Source organism: Oncorhynchus kisutch, linkage group LG11, assembly GCF_002021735.2.
Source record: "Oncorhynchus kisutch isolate 150728-3 linkage group LG11, Okis_V2, whole genome shotgun sequence".
Lineage (NCBI taxonomy): Eukaryota > Metazoa > Chordata > Actinopteri > Salmoniformes > Salmonidae > Oncorhynchus > Oncorhynchus kisutch.
This window is the reverse complement of record NC_034184.2, coordinates 90,192,092-90,214,848: the sequence shown is the minus strand read 5'-3', so window position 1 is coordinate 90,214,848 and position 22,757 is coordinate 90,192,092. Positions and strand designations below refer to the sequence as shown.

Here is a 22,757-nt window from a genome sequence, read left to right as displayed (position 1 = left end):
CACACCCTCTCTGTCTGTCTCACACCCTCTCTGTCTGTCTCACACCCTCTCTGTCTGTCTCACACCCTCTCTGTCTGTCTCACACCCTCGCTGTCTGTCTCACACAATCTCAGTCTCTTCTCACACCCTCTCTGTCTGTCTCACACCCTCTCTGTCCATCTGTCTCACAGTCTCTCTGTCTGTCAGTCAGCCTCTCTGTCCGTCTGTCTGTCAGCCTTTCTGTCTGTCAGAGTCTCTGTCTGTCCGTCTGTCTGTCAGCCTTTCTGTCCTTCAGTCTAACTGTCTGTCAGTCTAACTGTCTGTCAGTCTCTCTGTCTCACAGTCTCTCTGTCTCACAGCCTCTCTGTCTCACAGCCCTTCTGTCTGTCTCACAGACTCTCTGTCTGTCTTGCAGCCTCTGTCCGTCCATCTGTCTGTCAGCCTCTCTGTCTGCCTGTCTGTCATCCTCCCTGTCCGTCATCCCTTCCTGTCTGTCTGTCTGTCAGTCTGTCTGTCTGTCTGTCTGTCTGTCTGTCTGTCTGTCTGTCTGAACTGTTAATGTAGGAAATACAGACTTTCTAGAGCTGTAAACCCCAGCTGGCTGTGGCTGGGCAGTCAGGGGTCATTTTCATAATTCCTACGTCTGTTAAAGACTTTGACTGTACTCGACTCTGCGCTGTTCTACTCTGCTCTGTTATACTATACTCTACTCTGTTATGCTCTGTTCTACTCTGTTATACTCTACTCTGCTCTGTTCTACTCTGTTATACTCGACTCTGCTCTGTTCTACTCTGTTACACTCTACTCTGCTCTGTTCTACTTTGTTATACTCTACTCTGCTCTGTTCTACTCTGCTCTGTTCTACTCTGTTACACTCTACTCTGCTCTGTTCTACTCTGTTATACTCTACTCTGTTCTACTCTGCTCTGTTCTACTCTACTCTGTTATACTCTGCTCTGTTCTACTCTGTTATCCTCTGCTCTGTTCTACTCTACTCTGTTATACTCTGCTCTGTTCTACTCTACTCTGTTATCCTCTGCCCTGTTCTACTCTGCTCTGTTCTACTCTGCTCTGTTCTACTCTGCTATGTTCTACTCTGCTCTGTTATACTCTGTTCTGCTCTGTTCTGCTATACTCTGTTCTACTCTGCTCTGTTCTGCTATACTCTGTTCTACTCTGCTCTGTTCCGCTCTACTCTGTTATCCTCTGCTCTGTTCTACTCTGCTCTGTTCTACTCTGTTACACTCTACTCTGCTCTGTTCTACTCTGTTATACTCTACTCTGTTCTACTCTGCTCTGTTCTACTCTACTCTGTTATACTCTGCTCTGTTCTACTCCGTTATCCTCTGCTCTGTTCTACTCTACTCTGTTATACTCTGCTCTGTTCTACTCTACTCTGTTATCCTCTGCCCTGTTCTACTCTGCTCTGTTCTACTCTGCTCTGTTCTACTCTGCTCTGTTCTACTCTGCTCTGTTCTGCTCTGTTCTGCTATACTCTGTTCTACTCTGCTCTGTTCTGCTATACTCTGTTCTACTCTGCTCTGTTCCGCTCTACTCTGTTATCCTCTGCTCTGTTCTACTCTACTCTGTTCTACTCTGCTCTGTTCTGCTATACTCTGTTCTACTCTGCTCTGTTCTACTCTGTTCTACTCTACTCTGTTATACTCTGCTCTGTTATACTCTACTCTGTTCTACTCTGCTCTGTTCTTCTCTGTTCTACTCTGTTCTACTCAACTCTGTTCTACTCTGCTCTGTTCTGCTATACTCTGTTCTACTCTGCTCTGTTCTACTCTGTTCTACTCTACTCTGTTATACTCTGCTCTGTTCTACTCTACTCTGTTCTACTCTGCTCTTTTCTTCTCTGTTCTACTCTGTTCTACTCTATTATACTCTGTTCTGCTCTGTTCTGCTATACTATGTTATACTCTGCTCTGTTCTGCATTACTCTGCTCTGTTCTACTCTATTCTGTTATACTCTGCTCTGTTCTGCTATACTCTGTTATACTTGGCTCTGCTCTGCTCTGTTCTACCCTACTCTGTTATACTCCAATCTCTTCTACTCTTTTCTACTCTACTCTGTTCTACTCTGTTACATTATACTCTGTTCTACTCTGTTATACTCTACTCTGTTCTACTCGGTTCTACTGTACTCTGTTCTACTGTACTCTGTTCTACTCTGCTCTGTTCTAGTCTGCTCTGTTCTGTTCTACTCTGCTGTGTTCTACTCTGCTGTGCTCTACTCTGTTCTACTCGGTTCTACTCTACTCTGCTCTGTTCTGCTCTGTTCTACTCTGCTATGTTCTACTCTGCTCTGTTCTACTCTGCTGTGTTCTACTCTGCTCTGTTCTACTCTGCTCTGTTCTACTCTGCTGTGTTCTACTCTGCTCTGTTCTACTCTGCTCTGTTCTACTCTGCTGTGTTCTACTCTGCTCTGTTCTACTCTGCTGTGTTCTACTCTGCTCTGTTCTACTCTGCTCTGTTCTACTCTGCTGTGTTCTACTCTGCTCTGTTCTACTCTGCTCTGATCTGTCCAGCTTGGCATTTCTCTGGGATCTGGCCTCTACCCTACTCTGTTCTCTCCAGCTTGGCTCTGCTGTGGGAAGCGGGCCTCTACCAGTACATAACACCCAGTTGGCAGGGCTTTTTGCATGAAAATAGTAAAGTACTAGCGACTTGGACAACAGCTCTTTCTCCAACATGTACAGTATGAATGGTATAGGGTTGATGGTTATAGGGAGAACCAGTCCAACTCGGCAAAGTGTGTGCGTGCGTAACGATGGAATGCTGTGCGTGTCTGTGAGTTGGGGGTGCTTAACCTCTGCGTCACTTCTGGGTTTGGTGTGCCAGTAATCAGTAGTCCCCCTGCGCCTGTTTCGGGTCACTGCAGATGAGTAATGCATCATGGGAGGTCTACTGATTGAGAAGCTGGTTAGAAGAGCTGCTCCCTGTAATGACAGAGACAACACACAGTTACACACCAACATTTACAAGGAGGGGGGGGTGGAAGGAAGGAAGGAATGAGAGATGAAAGGGAAGGAGAGGGAAGGAGAGACGGATGGAGGGATGGGAGAGGTGGAGAGAGGGATGGAGGGAGGTGGAGAGAGAGGGATGGAGGGGAGGAAAGAGATGGGGTCATAAATCTAAAATGCTGTTTTGTTTGGCGTTGTTGCTTGATGAAATGTGAAAGGTGTCATTATTAGTGTTAGATAGCAGACATGACTAGGTTGCTACTCACATGGTAGACATCATGTACAGGAACTCATCTGTCATTCAGAAATATGAAAGGAGAAGAAGTGGGAAGAGGGAGGAATTGGTGGGAGGGAGGTTGGGGGAAGGATAAGGGAGCTAATAGGGGAGGGACAGAGGAGAGAGGAGAAGGGAGCTAATGGGGGATGGACAGAGGAAAGAGGAGAAGGTAGTTAATGGGAGGAGGTGGGAGGAAGGGATGGAGGAGGAGAAGGGAGTTAATGGGAGGAGGTAGGAGGGAGGAGATGGAAGATCATGAGAGGAGGAGGGAGGCTTGGAGGTGGGAGATAATGAGAGGAGGAGGGAGGGAGGAGAGATTAGAAGCAAGTTCATGAGAGGAGGGAGGAAGAAGGGAGTTTGTATGTTAGTATGGGAGGAGGTGGGAGGGATATGTTGTTTTACAGGGTCAGTCATAGTAGTATGATAGGTGTTGTTTACAGGGTCAGTCATAGTAGTATGATATGTGTTGTTTTACAGGGTCAGTCATAGTAGTATGATAGGTGTTGTTTTACAGGGTCAGTCATAGTAGTATGATAGGTGCAGTGTAATGTGTTGTTTTACAGGGTCAGTCATAGTAGTATGATAGGTGCAGTGTAATGTGTTGTTTTACAGGGTCAGTCATAGTAGTATGATAGGTGTTGTTTACAGGGTCAGTCATAGTACTATGATATGTGTTGTTTTACAGGGTCAGTCATAGTAGTATGATAGGTGTTGTTTTACAGGGTCAGTCATAGTAGTATGATAGGTGTTGTTTTACAGGGTCAGTCATAGTAGTATGATATGTGTTGTTTTACAGGGTCAGTCATAGTAGTATGATAGGTGTTGTTTACAGGGTCAGTCATAGTAGTATGATATGTGTTGTTTTACAGGGTCAGTCATAGTAGTATGATAGGTGTTGTTTACAGGGTCAGTCATAGGTGTTGTTTTACAGGGTCAGTCATAGTAGTATGATAGGTGCAGTGTAATGTGTTGTTTTACAGGGTCAGTCATAGTAGTATGATAGGTGCAGTGTAATGTGTTGTTTTACAGGGTCATTCATAGTAGTATGATAGGTGCAGTGTAATGTGTTGTTTTACAGGGTCAGTCATAGTAGTATGATAGGTGTTGTTTTACAGGGTCAGTCATAGTAGTATGATAGGTGCAGTGTAATGTGTTGTTTTACAGGGTCAGTCATAGTAGTATGATAGGTGCAGTGTAATGTGTTGTTTTACAGGGTCAGTCATAGTAGTATGATAGGTGCAGTGTAATGTGTTGTTTTACAGGGTCAGTCATAGTAGTATGATAGGTGCAGTGTAATGTGTTGTTTTACAGGGTCAGTCATAGTAGTATGATAGGTGTTGTTTTACAGGGTCAGTCATAGTAGTATGATAGGTGTTGTTTTACAGGGTCAGTCATAGTAGTATGATATGTGTTGTTTTACAGGGTCAGTCATAGTAGTATGATAGGTGTTGTTTTACAGGGTCAGTCATAGTAGTATGATATGTGTTGTTTTACAGGGTCAGTCATAGTAGTATGATAGGTGTTGTTTACAGGGTCAGTCATAGTAGTATGATAGGTGTTGTTTTACAGGGTCAGTCATAGTAGTATGATAGGTGCAGTGTAATGTGTTGTTTTACAGGGTCAGTCATAGTAGTATGATAGGTGCAGTGTAATGTGTTGTTTTACAGGGTCAGTCATAGTAGTATGATAGGTGTTGTTTTACAGGGTCAGTCATATTAGTATGATAGGTGCAGTGTAATGTGTTGTTTTACAGGGTCAGTCATAGTAGTATGATAGGTGTTGTTTTACAGGATCAGTCATAGTAGTATGATAGGTGTTGTTTTACAGGGTCAGCCATAGTAGTATGATAGGTGATGTTTTACAGGGTCAGTCATAGTAGTATGATAGGTGATGTTGTACAGGGTCAGTCATAGTAGTACGCCGTTCCCGGAGCTAGTCCGCTTTTTGTCTTGCTAGATGGCACAGCAACAGATTCTTCACTTTGTCGGCTCAGGTATTCGAACCAGAGACCATTCGGTTCCTGGCCCAAAGCTCTAACCACTAGGCTATCGCCCACATTATGAGAGGAGGAGGGAGAACAAGGGAGCTGGTGGGAGGTGCTAATGGGAGGAGGGGGAGGAGAAGGGAGCTAATGGGAGGATGGAGAGGAGAAGGGATATAATAGAAGGAGAAGAGAAGGGAGATAATAGAAGGAGAAGAGAAGGGAGATAATGGGAGGAGAAGGAGAAGAGAAGGGAGATAATGGGAGGAGGAGGGAGAGGAGAGGAGAAGGGAGATAATGGGAGGGGGAGGGAGAGGAGAAGGGAGGAGAAGGAGAAGAGAAGGGAGATAATGGGATGATGAGGGAGATAATGGGAGGAGGAGGGAGATAATGGGAGGAGGAGGGAGATAATGGGAGCAGGGGGAGAGGAGAAGGGAGATAATGGGAGGAGGAGGGAGAGGAGAAGGGGGAGAAGGAGAAGAGAAGGGAGATAATAGGAGGAGGAGAGAGATAATGGGAGGAGGAGGGAGATGATGGAAGGAGAAGAGAAAGGAGATAATGGAAGGAGGCGGGAGATAATGGGAGGAGGAGGGAGAGGAGAAGGGAGATAATGGGAGGAGGAAGGACAGGAGAAGGGAGATAATGGGAGGAGCAGGGAGAGGAGAAGGGAGATAATTGGTGGATGGGGGAGGGGAGAAGGGAGATAATGGGAGGAGAAGGAGAAGAGAAGGGAGATAATGGGAGAAGGATAGAGAGGAGACAAGAGATAATGGGAGGAGGAGGAGGGAGGGCTAATTTGAGGAGTTGGCACTGAGTATCAATATATCTTTCAGAGACGACGTGTGTGTGTGTGTGTGTGTGTGTGTCCTGTTCAGATGGAGACCTTGCCCTTCCTGTGCTATAATACACCCCACTTGGGAGATTGAGGTGTGAGCACAGATCAAACTACCTTTGATTTCTGATTGACCCCTACTGTGAATGAGCCCTACTGTACAGTGTAGTCTGTACTGTGAATGAGCCCTACTGTACAGTGTAGTCTGTACTGTGAATGAGCCCTACTGTACAGTGTAGTCTGTACTGTGAATGAGCCCTACTGTACAGTGTAGTCTGTACTGTGAATGAGCCCTACTGTACAGTGTAGTCTGTACTGTGAATGAGCCCTACTGTACAGTGTAGTCTGTACTGTGAATGAGCCCTACTGTACAGTGTAGTCTGTACTGTGAATGAGCCCTACTGTACAGTGTAGTCTGTACTGTGAATGAGCCCTACTGTACAGTGTAGTCTGTACTGTGAATGAGCCCTACTGTACAGTGTAGTCTGTACTGTGAATGAGCCCTACTGTACAGTGTAGTCTGTACTGTGAATGAGCCCTACTGTACAGTGTAGTCTGTACTGTGAATGAGCCCTACTGTACAGTGTAGTCTGTACTGTGAATGAGCCCTACTGTACAGTGTAGTCTGTACTGTGAATGAGCCCTACTGTACAGTGTAGTCTGTACTGTGAATGAGCCCTACTGTACAGTGTAGTCTGTACTGTGAATGAGACCTACTGTACAGTGTAGTCTGTACTGTGAATGAGCCCTACTGTACAGTGTAGTCTGTACTGTGAATGAGCCCTACTGTACAGTGTAGTCTGTACTGTGAATGAGCCCTACTGTACAGTGTAGTCTGTACTGTCTACTCAGGTCTCTGCCCTTGTCTCAGTAGCCTCTGAAAGACAATGTAATACAGATGGAGGATCTTAATTTGATCCAGTTTGCTACAGCAGGAAAATAATCCTGCAGCAACAGGATAATGTGAATTATTACGTGGATAATAATTAATAGAGATTTGAAGAGATTGATACAGATCGGCTGATGTAAAAAGGGCTTTATAAATACATTTGATTGATTGATTTTTCGTTACGGCAAATCAAGCTGGACATTTTAAAGTGTAAATTACAAAATTTAGAAGCCTTTTTAAACCTTGAAAACACTACACTACAATTTCTTCTGTGCAGAAACATTCTCAGCAAAAAGAGTGATCAAATTAAGATCCATCTGAGAATCCCAAACTAATTATTTGCTCTCTCTTTAAAGATGTTTGTCTAACGACGGTCTTTCTGTAATGAACACAAAACATCTTTATCAGCAATCTGCTTGTCATAGAAAGTACTCCTCATCCAATGATAACACTGTTTTTACTCTCCTCCTCCCCCTCCTCTCCTGTCCTCTCCTCCCCCTCTTCTCCTGTCCTCCCTCCTCTTCTGCACTTCTCCTCCCTCTTCTCCTCCCCCTCCACCTCTCCTCCCTCCTCTCCTCCCCCTAATCCTCCCTCCCTCCCTCCCTCCCTCCCTCCCTCCCTCCCTCCCTCCCTCCCTCCCTCCCTCCCTCCCTCCCTCTCTCTCTCTCCTCCCTCCCTCCCTCCCTCCCTCCCTCCCTCCCTCCCTCCCTCCCTCCCTCCCTCCCTCCCTCCCTCTCTCTCTCTCTCTCTCTCTCTCTCTCTCTCTCTCTCTCTCCTCTCCTCCCTCCCTCCCTCCCTCCCTCCCTCCCTCCCTCCCTCCCTCCCTCCCTCCCTCCCTCCCTCTCTCTCTCTCTCTCTCTCTCTCCTCTCCTCCCTCCCTCCCTCCCTCCCTCCCTCCCTCCCTCCCTCCCTCCCTCCCTCCCTCCCTCCCTCCCTCCTCTCCCCCTCCTCTCCCCCTCTCCTCTCCTCAGCTCATAGTAGAGAAGACATCCGACTTCCCGTCAGCTGAGTTCTCTGTGGTGGAGGATGTGACTCTTCATTTCACCTGTTTGATGGACAGGTTGAACGAGCAGCGTCTCTTCCAGCCTGACCTCTGTGATGTGGACATAGTGTTGGTGCGCCAGCGCAGTACCTTCCCTGCCCACAAGGGGGTGCTTGCGGCCTACAGCCCCTTCTTTCACTCCCTGTTCTCCCAGAGCAAGCAGCTGCGCCGTGTCGACCTGTCTCTGGATGCCCTCAGCTCCCAGGTCAGTGGGCACCTACATATGAACTTAATGACACATTCATAAGCCTGACATAACACATTGATAAGCTCTAGATAACACATCCATAGACCTGACATATCACATTGATAAGCTCTACATAACACATCCATAGACCTGACATATCACATTGATAAGCTCTAGATAACACATCCATAGACCTGACATATCACATTGATAAGCTCTAGATAACACATCCATAGACCTGACATATCACATTGATAAGCTCTAGATAACACATCCATAGACCTGACATATCACATTGATAAGCTCTAGATAACACATCCATAGACCTGACATATCACATTGATAAGCTCTAGATAACACATCCATAGACCTGACATATCACATTGATAAGCTCTAGATAACACATCCATAGACCTGACATATCACATTGATAAGCTCTAGATAACACATTCATAGACCTGACATATCACATTGATAAGCTCTAGATAACACATCCATAGACCTGACATATCACATTGATAAGCTCTACATAACACATCCATAGACCTGACATATCACATTGATAAGCTCTAGATAACACATCCATAGACCTGACATATCACATTGATAAGCTCTAGATAACACATCCATAGACCTGACATATCACATTGATAAGCTCTAGATAACACATCCATAGACCTGACATATCACATTGATAAGCTCTAGATAACACATCCATAGACCTGACATATCACATTGATAAGCTCTAGATAACACATCCATAGACCTGACATATCACATTGATAAGCTCTAGATAACACATCCATAGACCTGACATATCACATTGATAAGCTCTAGATAACACATTCATAGACCTGACATATCACATTGATAAGCTCTAGATAACACATCCATAGACCTGACATATCACATTGATAAGCTCTAGATAACACATCCATAGACCTGACATAACACATTGATAAGCTCTAGATAACACATCCATAGACCTGACATATCACATTGATAAGCTCTAGATAACACATCCATAGACCTGACATATCACATTGATAAGCTCTAGATAACACATCCATAGACCTGACATATCACATTGATAAGCTCTAGATATCACATCCATAGACCTGACATATCACATTGATAAGCTCTAGATAACACATCCATAGACCTGACATATCACATTGATAAGCTCTAGATATCACATTGATAAGCTCTAGATAACACATCCATAGACCTGACATATCACATTGATAAGCTCTAGATAACACATCCATAGACCTGACATAACACATTGATAAGCTCTAGATAACACATCCATAGACCTGACATATCACATTGATAAGCTCTAGATAACACATTCATAGACCTGACATATCACATTGATAAGCTCTAGATAACACATCCATAGACCTGACATATCACATTGATAAGCTCTAGATAACACATCCATAGACCTGACATATCACATTGATAAGCTCTAGATAACACATCCATAGACCTGACATAACACATTGATAAGCTCTAGATAACACATCCATAGACCTGACATATCACATTGATAAGCTCTAGATAACACATTCATAGACCTGACATATCACATTGATAAGCTCTAGATAACACATCCATAGACCTGACATATCACATTGATAAGCTCTAGATAACACATCCATAGACCTGACATAACACATTGATAAGCTCTAGATAACACATCCATAGACCTGACATATCACATTGATAAGCTCTAGATAACACATTCATAGACCTGACATATCACATTGATAAGCTCTAGATAACACATCCATAGACCTGACATATCACATTGATAAGCTCTAGATAACACATCCATAGACCTGACATAACACATTGATAAGCTCTAGATAACACATCCATAGACCTGACATATCACATTGATAAGCTCTAGATAACACATTCATAGACCTGACATAACACATTGATAAGCTCTAGATAACACATCCATAGACCTGACATATCACATTGATAAGCTCTAGATAACACATCCATAGACCTGACATATCACATTGATAAGCTCTAGATAACACATCCATAGACCTGACATATCACATTGATAAGCTCTACATAACACATCCATAGACCTGACATATCACATTGATAAGCTCTAGATAACACATCCATAGACCTGACATATCACATTGATAAGCTCTAGATAACACATCCATAGACCTGACATATCACATTGATAAGCTCTAGATAACACATCCATAGACCTGACATATCACATTGATAAGCTCTAGATAACACATCCATAGACCTGACATATCACATTGATAAGCTCTACATAACACATCCATAGACCTGACATATCACATTGATAAGCTCTAGATAACACATCCATAGACCTGACATATCACATTGATAAGCTCTAGATAACACATCCATAGACCTGACATATCACATTGATAAGCTCTAGATAACACATCCATAGACCTGACATATCACATTGATAAGCTCTAGATAACACATTCATAGACCTGACATATCACATTGATAAGCTCTAGATAACACATCCATAGACCTGACATATCACATTGATAAGCTCTAGATAACACATCCATAGACCTGACATAACACATTGATAAGCTCTAGATAACACATCCATAGACCTGACATATCACATTGATACGCTCTAGATAACACATCCATAGACCTGACATATCACATTGATAAGCTCTAGATAACACATCCATAGACCTGACATATCACATTGATAAGCTCTAGATATCACATCCATAGACCTGACATATCACATTGATAAGCTCTAGATAACACATCCATAGACCTGACATATCACATTGATAAGCTCTAGATATCACATTGATAAGCTCTAGATAACACATCCATAGACCTGACATATCACACTGATAAGCTCTAGATAACACATCCATAGACCTGACATATCACATTGATAAGCTCTAGATAACACATCCATAGACCTGACATATCACATTGATAAGCTCTAGATAACACATCCATAGACCTGACATATCACATTGATAAGCTCTAGATAACACATCCATAGACCTGACATATCACATTGATAAGCTCTAGATAACACATCCATAGACCTGACATATCACATTGATAAGCTCTAGATAACACATCCATAGACCTGACATAACACATTGATAAGCTCTAGATAACACATCCATAGACCTGACATATCACATTGATAAGCTCTAGATAACACATCCATAGACCTGACATATCACATTGATAAGCTCTAGATAACACATCCATAGACCTGACATAACACATTGATAAGCTCTAGATAACACATCCATAGACCTGACATATCACATTGATAAGCTCTAGATAACACATCCATAGACCTGACATATCACATTGATAAGCTCTAGATAACACATCCATAGACCTGACATATCACATTGATAAGCTCTAGATAACACATCCATAGACCTGACATATCACATTGATAAGCTCTAGATAACACATCCATAGACCTGGCATATCACATTGATAAGCTCTAGATAACACATCCATAGACCTGACATATCACATTGATAAGCTCTAGATAACACATCCATAGACCTGACATATCACATTGATAAGCTCTAGATAACACATCCATAGACCTGACATATCACATTGATAAGCTCTAGATAACACATCCATAGACCTGACATATCACATTGATAAGCTCTAGATAACACATCCATAGACCTGACATATCACATTGATAAGCTCTAGATAACACATCCATAGACCTGACATATCACATTGATAAGCTCTAGATAACACATCCATAGACCTGACATATCACATTGATAAGCTCTAGATAACACATCCATAGACCTGACATATCACATTGATAAGCTCTAGATAACACATCCATAGACCTGACATATCACATTGATAAGCTCTAGATAACACATCCATAGACCTGACATATCACATTGATAAGCTCTAGATAACACATCCATAGACCTGACATATCACATTGATAAGCTCTAGATAACACATCCATAGACCTGACATATCACATTGATAAGCTCTAGATAACACATCCATAGACCTGACATATCACATTGATAAGCTCTAGATAACACATCCATAGACCTGACATATCACATTGATAAGCTCTAGATAACACATCCATAGACCTGACATATCACATTGATAAGCTCTAGATAACACATCCATAGACCTGACATATCACATTGATAAGCTCTAGATAACACATCCATAGACCTGACATATCACATTGATAAGCTCTAGATAACACATCCATAGACCTGACATATCACATTGATAAGCTCTAGATAACACATCCATAGACCTGACATATCACATTGATAAGCTCTAGATAACACATCCATAGACCTGACATAACACATTGATAAGCTCTAGATAACACATCCATAGACCTGACATATCACATTGATAAGCTCTAGATAACACATCCATAGACCTGACATATCACATTGATAAGCTCTAGATAACACACCCATAGACCTGACATAACACATTGATAAGCTCTAGATAACACATCCATAGACCTGACATAACACATTGATAAGCTCTAGATAACACATCCATAGACCTGACATATCACATCCATAGACCTGACATATCACATTGAGGTCACACTTTATTTAGATATGTTCCATCATTGATGGTCATACTATCAAAAAACGTTCTGTTACTAAGCAACTGCTCGCTAAGGTTACAGCTAGGGTTAGGGTTAGACAAGGGTAAGGATCATGTTTAAGGTTAGGGTTACAGCTAGGGTTAGGGTTAGATAAGGGTAAGGATAATGTTTAAGGTTAGGGTTACAGCTAGGGTTAGGTTGAGATAAGAGTTAGGGTAAGGATAATGGTTAAGGTTAGGTTTATATAAGGGTTAGGGTTAGAGCTAAGTTTAGGTTTAGATAAGGGTTATTGTAAGGATAATGGTTAGGGTTAGGTTTAGATAAGGGTTAGGTTTAGATAAGGGTTAGGGTAAGGCTAATGGTTAAGGTTAGCTTTAGATAAAGGTTGGGTAAGGCTAATGGTTAATGTTAGGTTTAGATAAGGGTTAGGGTAAGGATAATGGTTAAGGTTAGGGTTAGGTTTAGATAAGGGTTAGGGTAAGGATAATGGTTAAGGTTAGGGTTAGATTTAGATAAGGGTTAGGGTAAGGATAATGTTTAAGGTTAGGGTTACAGCTAGGGTTAGGTTTAGATAAGAGTTAGGGTAAGGATAATGGTTAAGGTTAGGTTTAGATAAGGGTTAGGGTTAGAGCTAAGTTTAGGTTTATATAAGGGTTAGGGTTAGAGCTAAGTTTAGGTTTAGATAAGGGTTATTGTAAGGATAATGGTTAGGGTTAGGTTTAGATAAGGGTCAGGTTTAGATAAGGGTTAGGGTAAGGCTAATGGTTAAGGTTAGGTTTAGATAAGGGTTGGGTAAGGCTAATGGTTAATGTTAGGTTTAGATAAGGGTTAGGGTAAGGATAATGGTTGAGGTTAGGGTTAGGTTTAGATAAGGGTTAGGGTAAGGATAATGGTTAGGGTTAGATAAGGGTTAGGGTAAGGATAATTGTTAAGGTTAGGTTTAGATAAGGGTTGGGGTAAGGATACGGGTTAGGGTTACGTTTCGATAAGGGTTAGAGTAAGGATAATGGTTAATGTTCAGTTTAGATCAGGGTTAGGGTAAGGATAATGCTTAATGCTATGGTTAGATAGGGGGTAGGGTAAGGATAATGGTTAATGTTAGGGTTAGAGCTAGGGTTAGGTTTAGATAAGGGTTAGGGTAAGGATAATGGTTAATGTTAGGTTTAGATAAAAGGTAGGGTAAGGATAATGGGGTTAGGGTTAGGTTTAGATAAGGGTTAGGGTAAGGATAATGGTTAGGGTTAGAGCTAGTGTTAGGTTTAGATAAGGGTTAGGGTAAGGATAATGGCCAATGTTAGGTTTCGATAAGGGTTAGGTTAAGGATAATGGTTCAGGTTAGGTTTAAATAATGGTCAGGGTAAGGATAATGGTTAGGGTTACGGCCAGATAATTTTTAGGGTAAGGATAATGGTTAGGGGTAAGTCTAGATACGGGTTAGGGTAAGGATAATGGTTAGGGTTAGAGCTGGGGTTATGTTTAGATAAGGGTTAGGGTAAGGATAATGGTTAATGTTAGGTTGAGATAAGGGTTAGGGTAATGCTAATGGTTAATGTTAGGTGTAGATAAGGGTTAGGGTAAGGATAATGGATAAGGTTAGGTTTAAATAAGGGTTAGGGTAAGGATAATGGTTAAGGTTAGGGTTAGAGCTAGGGTTAGGTTTAGATAAGGGTTAGGGTAAGGATAATGGTTAATGTTAGGTTTAGATACGAGTTAGGGTAAGGATAATAGGGTTAGGTTTAGATAAGGGTTAGGGTAAGGATAATGGTTAGGGTTAGAGCTAGTGTTAGGTTTAGATAAGGGTCAGGGTTAGGTTAAGGATAATGGTCAATGTTAGGTTTCGATAAGGGTTAGGTTAAGGATAATGGTCAATGTTATGTTTAGATAATGGTCAGGGTAAGGATAATGGTTAGGGGCAGATAATGGTTAGGGTAAGGATAATGGTTATGTTATGTTTGATAATGGTTAGGGCAATGATAATGGTTAAGGTTAGAGCTAGGGTTAGGTTTAGATAAGGTTTAGGGTAAGGATAATGGTTAATGTTATGTTGAGATAATGGCTAGGGTAAGGATAATGGTTCACGTTAGGTTTAGGTTTAGATAAGGGTTAGGGTAATGCTAATGGTTAATGTTAGGTTTAGATAAGGGTTAGGGTTAGGGTTAGGGTTAGGGTTAGATAAGGGTTAGGGTTAGGGTTAGGGTTAGGTTTAGATAAGGGTTAGGGTAAGGATAATGGTTAGGGTTAGGTTTAGATACGGGTTAGGGTAAGGATAATAGTTAGGGTTAGGGTTAGGTTTAGATAAGGGTTAGGGTAAGGATAATGGTTAGGGTTAGGGTTAGGTTTAGATAAGGGTTAGGGTAAGGATCATGGTTAAGGTTAAGGTTAGGGTTAGGTTTAGATAAGGGGTATGGTAAGGATAATAGTTAGGGTTAGGTTTAGGTTTAGATAAGGGTTAGGGTAAGGATAATGGTTAGGGTTAGGTTTAGATAAGGGTTAGGGTAAGGATAATGGTTAGGGTTAGGTTTAGATAAGGGTTAGGGTAAGGATAATGGTTAGGGTTAGGGTTAGGCGTATATAAGGGTTAGGGTAAGGATAATGGTTAGGGTTAAGGTTTAGGTTTAGATAAGGGTTAGGGTAAGGATAATGGTTAGGGTTAGGTTTAGATAAGGGTTAGGGTAAGGATAATGGTTAGGGTTAGGGTTAGGCGTAGATAAGGGTTAGGGTAAGGATAATGGTTAGGGTTAGGTTTAGGTTTAGATAAGGGTTAGGGTAAGGATAATGGTTAGGGTTAGGTTTAGATAAGGGTTAGGGTAAGGATAAGGGTTAGGGTTAGGCGTAGATAAGGGTTAGGGTAAGGATAAGGGTTAGGGTTAGGTTTAGATAAGGGTTAGGGTAAGGATAATGGTTAGGGTTAGGGTTAGGCGTAGATAAGGGTTAGGGTAAGGATAATGGTTAGGGTTAGGTTTAGATAAGGGTTAGGGTAAGGATAATGGTTAGGGTTAGGTTTAGATAAGGGTTAGGGTAAGGATAATGGTTAGGGTTAGGGTTAGGCGTAGATAAGGGTTAGGGTAAGGATAATGGTTAGTGTTAGGTTTAGATAAGGGTTAGGGTAAGGATAATGGTTAGGGTTAGGTTTAGATAAGGGTTAGGGTAAAGATAATGGTTAGGGTTAGGTTTAGATAAGGGTTAGGGTAAGGATAATGGTTAGGGTTAGGGTTAGGCGTAGATAAGGGTTAGGGTAAGGATAATAGTTAGGGTTAGGGTTAGGCGTAGATAAGGGTTAGGGTAAGGATAATGGTTAGGGTTAGGTTTAGATAAGGGTTAGGGTAAGGATAATGGTTAGGGTTAGGGTTAGGCGTAGATAAGGGTTAGGGTAAGGATAATGGTTAGGGTTAGGTTTAGATAAGGGTTAGGGTAAGGATAAGGGTTAGGGTTAGGCGTAGATAAGGGTTAGGGTAAGGATAATGGTTAGGGTTAGGTTTAGATAAGGGTTAGGGTAAGGATAATGGTTAGGGTTAGGGTTAGGCGTAGATAAGGGTTAGGGTAAGGATAATGGTTAGGGTTAGGCACAGATAAGGGTTAGGGTAAGGATAATGGTTAGGGTTAGGTGTAGATAAGGGTTAGGGTAAGGATAATGGTTAGGGTTAGGGTTAGACGTAGATAAGGGTTAGGGTAAGGATAATGGGTAGGGTTAGGCGTAGATAAGGGGTAAGGTAAGGATAATGGTTAGGGTTAGGGTAAGGATAATGGTTGGGGTTAGGTTTAGATAAGGGTTAGGGTATGGATAATGGTTAGGGTTAGGGTTAGGCGTAGATAAGGGTTAGGGTAAGGATAATGGTTAGGGTTAGGTTTAGATAAGGGTTAGGGTAAGGATAAGGGTTAGGGTTAGGCGTAGATAAGGGTTAGGGTAAGGATAATGGTTAGGGTTAGGTTTAGATAAGGGTTAGGGTAAGGATAATGGTTAGGGTTAGGGTTAGGCGTAGATAAGGGTTAGGGTAAGGATAATGGTTAGGGTTAGGCACAGATAAGGGTTAGGGTAAGGATAATGGTCAGGGTTAGGTGTAGATAAGGGTTAGGGTAAGGATAATGGTTAGGGTTAGGGTTAGACGTAGATAAGGGTTAGGGTAAGGATAATGGGTAGGGTTAGGCGTAGATAAGGGGTAAGGTAAGGATAATGGTTAGGGTTAGGGTAAGGATAATGGTTGGGGTTAGGTTTAGATAAGGGTTAGGGTATGGATAATGGGTAGGGTTAGGTGTAGATAAGGGTTAGGGTAAGGATAATGCTTAGGGTTAGGGTTAGGGTAAGGATTATGGCTAGGGTTAGGGTAAGGATAATGGTTAGGGTAAGGATAATGGTTAGGGTAAGGATAAGGGTTAGGGTTAGGGTAAGGATAAGGGTTAGGGTTAGGTGTAGATAAGGGTTAGGGTAAGGATAAGGGTTAGGGTAAGGATAAGGGTTAGGCGTAGATAATGGTTAGGGTTATGGCAAGGATAATGGTTAGGGTTAGGGCAAGGATAATGGTTAGGGTTAGGGTAATGGTTGGGGTTAGGGTAAGGATAACGGTCAGGGTTAGGGTAAGGATAATGGCCAGGGTTAGGTAAGGACAATGGTTAGGGTTAGGGTAAGGATAATGGTCAGGGTTAGGGTAAGGATAATGGTTAGGGTTAGGTTTAAATAAGGGTTAGGGTAAGGATAATGGTTAGGGCTAGGGTAAGGATAATGGTTAGGGTTAGGTTTAGATAAGGGTTATGGTAAGGATAATGGTTAGGGTTAGGGTAAGGATAATGGTTAGGGTTAGGGTTAAGGTTAGTATACTGAACAACAATATAAACACAAACGAAGTGCTGTTTCATGGAACTGAAATAAAAGATCCCAGAAATGTTTCATTTGCACAACAAAAATATTTCTAACATTTTGTGCACAAATTTGTTTACATCCCTGTTAGCATTTCTCCTTTGCCACAATAATCCATCCACCTGACAGGTGCTATAAACTGATCACACAGGTGCACCTTGTGCTGGGGACAATAAAAGGCCACTGTCATGACTGTCCTGATCAGGTCAGGTTACAGGTGACCAGAACCCTACAGATTATCTCTCAACCCCAACAGAGGAGGAGAGATCTAGGGGTCTGAAGATGTGGGGGGTTTTATGACCCCTCACAACCCTGGTAAGGCTTAGGCCACAGACACATTCCTTTGTCCTGTTACTATGGAGAACCAGCCTCAGAACATTAAACATGAAATAAAGGGACTTTGGAACAATGGTTTCCGTCAGCCACAATGGTGGTCATGATGATAGATGGAATATGAAAATGTATGTCATTTTGGTTTGTTATTAAAGGTTAATAGATGACGTTATTATGAAAACATTGTAACTGTAAGAGTTTTCCTAGGATATGCTTGGTGTTTATAGATTGTACATTGTGTGGAAAATGTCCAAATCAAAGAGAATGTTTTAGTAAAGATGAAATGTGAAGTTAGTTGTATAAAATTGGATTTGAGTCAAATCTAGACCTTGCTTCTTAACTTGGTGCGCCCAGAGAATTGCCCTAAAGGCGGTTACGCTCACTTCTGACAACCCGTGAGTGAAGAATTTACAGATAAGACTAAGTGACCCAAGCTGGAGCCGAGGTGTAAAAAGTCAACGAACCCAAAACGCAACACAAGTTTGAAGACAAATAAATATTTTTCTACCCAAGCTACGGATGAGTAGCTGTGTCTAAGCAGGTGAATTCAAGTCGAATCACCTAGCCTCCATCTCCCATTGAATCGTGGTATCTACACTGTTTCATTCCTATGCTGTGAGCCCTGAGCTACAGAGCTGTCTGTCCTCAGAAGACCCCTCCCAGAGCAAGGGCGAGGAATCAGACCAAAAGGACACTGACATCGTGAGGACGACCAGAGAGTTGTGCCGGAGAAGTGCGTCATTGAGAAGCCTAAACGACTCACGCGGCGCTTCCCATCTGAGACCTCCCACACGTAATTACATCATTATATTCCGTGACTCTAACCAGAGCATAACGGACCTGTTATTTTTATTCCCGGATTCCTACCGCAAACTGAACATTTTATCTGGATCTTCACAACTAGCTAACCGCAATCCCGGATGACTACTACTGGCTAGCGTTTCCATCCCAGAACAAGCACCAATTTAGCTTGAAGCTAGCCTGGCCAGGGATCCTGTGCTACCACCGAAGCATACTCCTGGGCTACAATATCGGCCTGCTAGCTATCTAGAACTACTTGGAACCCTACTAATTCCACGACTGGTCTATCGACGTCACTGCACGAAGAGGCAAAAACAGACTTACCCCCATCGCGCCCCCCCAAAGGCTAACTTTCTAGCCCCTGCTATCTGCTTGCTTGCTAACCCGGTGTGCTAACTGCTAAACTGCCGGGCCCTGGTCTGCTAACTGCTTGCTTGCTAACCCGGTTTGCTAACTGCTAGCTTGCGCTGGTCTACTAACTGCTAGCCCATGCTAACTCTTTGTTTGCTAACCTGGCCTGCTAACTGCTAGCTTGCCCTGGTCTACTAGCTGCTAGCTTGTTTAGCTCCGGCCTACTAACTGTTAGCTTGTTAGCCTGCTATATGTCTGAATCGCCATGTCCCCAGCCAGCCCAACCACTCACTGGACCCATATGTTCACTTGGCTACGCATGCCTCTCGCTAATATCAATATGCCTTGTCCATTACTGTCCTGGTTAGTGATTACTGTCTTATTTCACTGTAGAGCCTCTAGCCCTGCTCAATATGCCTTAACCAACCATGTTGTTCCACCTCCTACATATGCGATGACATCACCTGGTTTAAACATCTCTCTTCATTACTCAATGCCTAGGTTTACCTCCAATGTACTCACATCCTACCTTACCTTTGTCTGTACACTATGCCTTGAATCTATGCTATCGTGCCCAGAAACCTGCTCCCTTTACTCTCTGTTCTGAACGTGCTAGACTGCCAGTTCGTATAGTCTTTAGCCGTACCCTTATCCTACTTCTCCTCTGTTCCTCTGGTGATGTGGAGGTTAATCCAGGTCCTGCAGTGCCTAGCCCCACTCCCACCCCCCAGGTGCTCTCATTTGTTGACTTCTGTAAACGTAAAAGCCTTGGTTTCATGCATGTTAACATTAGAAGCCTACTCCCTAAGTTTGTTTTACTCACTGCTTTAGCACACTCTGCCAACCCAGATGTCTTAGCCGTGTCTGAATCTTGGCTTAGGAAAACCACCAAAAACCCTGAAATCTCCATTGCTAACTATAATGTTTTCCGCCAAGATAGAACTGCCAAAGGGGGCGGTGTTGCAATCTACTGCAAATATAGCCTACAGAGTTTTGTATTACTTTCTAAGTCTGTACCCAAACAATTTGAGCTTCTACTTCTACTTCTACTAACCCTAAAAATTCCCCTTTCCAGAAACAAGCCTCTCACTGTTGCCGCTTGCTATAGACCTCCCTCTGCCACCAGCTGTGCCCTCGATACTATATGTGAACTGATTGCCCCCCATCTATCTTCTGAGCTCGTGCTACTAGGTGACCTAAACTGGGACATGCTTAACACCCCGGCCATCCTACAAACTAAGCTTGATGCCCTCAATCTCACACAAATGATCAATGAACCTACCAAGTACAACCCCAAATCAGTAAACACGGGCACCCTCATAGATGTCATCCTAACTAATTCGCCCTCCATTTACACCTCTGCTGTTTTCAATCAAGATCTCAGCGATCACTGCCTCATTGCCTGCATCCGTAATGGGTCTGCGACCAAACGACCACCACTCATCACTTTCAAACGCACCCTGAAACACTTCTGCGAGCAGGCCTTTCTAATCAACCTGGCCGGGGTATCCTGGAATGACATTGACCTCATCCCGTCAGTAGATGATGCCTGGCTATTCTTTAAAAGTGCCTTCCTCACCATCTTAAATAAGCATGCCCCTCTCAAAAAATTTAGAACTAGGAATAGATATAGTCCTTGGTTCACGCCAGACCTGTCTGCCCTTGACCAGCACAAAAACATCCTGTGGCGTTCTGCATTAGCATCGAATAGCCCCCGTGATATGCAATTTTTCAGGGAAGTTAGGAACAAATATACACAGGCAGTTAGAAAAGCTAAGGCAAGCTTTTTCAAACAGAAATTTGCATCCATCAACTCAAAAATTTCTGGGACACTGTAAAGTCCATGGAGAATAAGAGCACCTCCTCCCAGGTGCCAACTGCTCTGAGGCTAGGAAACATTGTCACCACCGATAAATCCACTATAATTGAGAATTTCAATAAGCATTTCTCTACAGCTGGCCATGCTTTCCACATGGCTACCCCTACCCTGGTCAACTGCCCGGCACCCTCCACAGCAACCCGCCAAAGCCCCCACCATTTCTCCTTTACCCAAATCCAGGTAGCCGATGTTCTGAAAGAGCTGCAAAATCTGGACCCCTACAAATCAGCCGGGCTAGACAATCTGGAACCTCTCTTTCTAAAATGATCTGCTGAAATTGTTGCAACCCCTATTACCAGCCTGTTCAACCTCTCTTTCGTATCATCTGAGATTCCCAAAGATTGGAAAGATCAGTCAGCCCCCTCTTCAAAGGGGGTGACACTCTAGACCCAAACTGCTACAGACCTATATCTATCCTACCCTGTCTTTCTAAGGTCTTCGAAAGCCAAGTTAACAAACAGATTACTGACTATATCGAATCCCACCATACCTTCTCCGCTATGCAATCTGGTTTCAGAGCTGGTCATGGGTGCACCTCAGCCACGCTCAAGGTTCTAAACGACATCACAACCGCCATCGATAAGAGACATTACTGTGCAGCCGTAGTCATTGACCTTGCCAAGGTTTTCGACTCTGTCAATCACAACATTCTTATTGGCAGACTCGACAGCCTTGGTTTCTCAAATGATTGCCTCGCCTGTTTTACCAACTACTTCTCTGATAGAGTTCAGTGTGTCAAATCGGAGGGCCTGTTGTCTGGACCTCTGACAGTCTCTATGGGTGTGCTACAGGGTTCAATTCTCAGGCCGACTCTCTTTTCTGTATACATCAATGATGTTGCTCTTGCTACTGGTGATTCTCTGATCCACCTCTACGCAGACGACACCATTCTGTATACTTCTGGCCCCTCTTTGGACACTGTGTTAACTAACCTCCAGACGAGCTTCAATGCCATACAACTCTCCTTCCGTGGCCTCCAACTGCTCTTAAACGCAAGTAAAACTAAATGCATGCTTTTCAATCGATCGCTGCCCGAACCTGCTCGCCCGTCCAGCATCACTACTCTGGACGGCTCTGACTTAGATTACGTGGACAACTACAAATACCTGGGTGTCTGGTTAGACTGTAAACTCTCCTTCCAGACTCACATTAAGCATCTCCAATCCAAAATTAAATCTAGAATCTGCTTCCTATATCGCAACAAAGCATCCTTCACTCATGCTGCCAAACGACTTGACTTCGTTGATGTCATCTATAAAATAGCGTCCAACACTCTACTCAACAAACTGGATGCAGTCTATCACAGTGCCATCCGTTTTGTCACACTACCCACCATTGCCACCTGTACGCTCTCGTTGGTTGGCCCTCGCTTCATACACGTCGCCAAATCCACTGGCTACAGGCTATCTACAAGTCTCTGCTAGGTAAAGCCCCGCCTTATCTCAGCTCACTGGTCACCATAGCAGCACCCACTCGTAGCACGCGCTCCAGCAGGTATATCTCACTGGCCACCCCCAAAGCCAATTCCTCCTTTGGTCGTCTTTCCGTCCAGTTCTCTGCTGCCCATGACTGGAACAAATTGCAAAAATCTCTGAAGCTGGAGACTCACATCTCCCTCACTAGCTTTAAGCACCAGCTGTCAGAGCAGCTTACAGATCACTGCACCTGTACATAGCCCATCTGTAAACAGCCCATCTATCCACCTACCTCATCCCTATACTGGTATTTATTTATTTATTTTGC

The 22,757-nt window shown here is 43.0% G+C and overlaps 1 protein-coding gene across 1 annotated transcript in view; it reads left to right on the top strand.

Annotated features, from left to right (window-relative positions):
• The window catches only part of zbtb47b (zinc finger and BTB domain containing 47b), a 147,226-nt gene that overhangs the window by 90,366 nt on the left and 34,103 nt on the right, over positions 1 to 22,757 (top strand). The window contains 1 exon segment of the mRNA XM_031836471.1: positions 7,899 to 8,174. Coding sequence (XP_031692331.1) covers positions 7,899 to 8,174 — 276 coding nt within the window.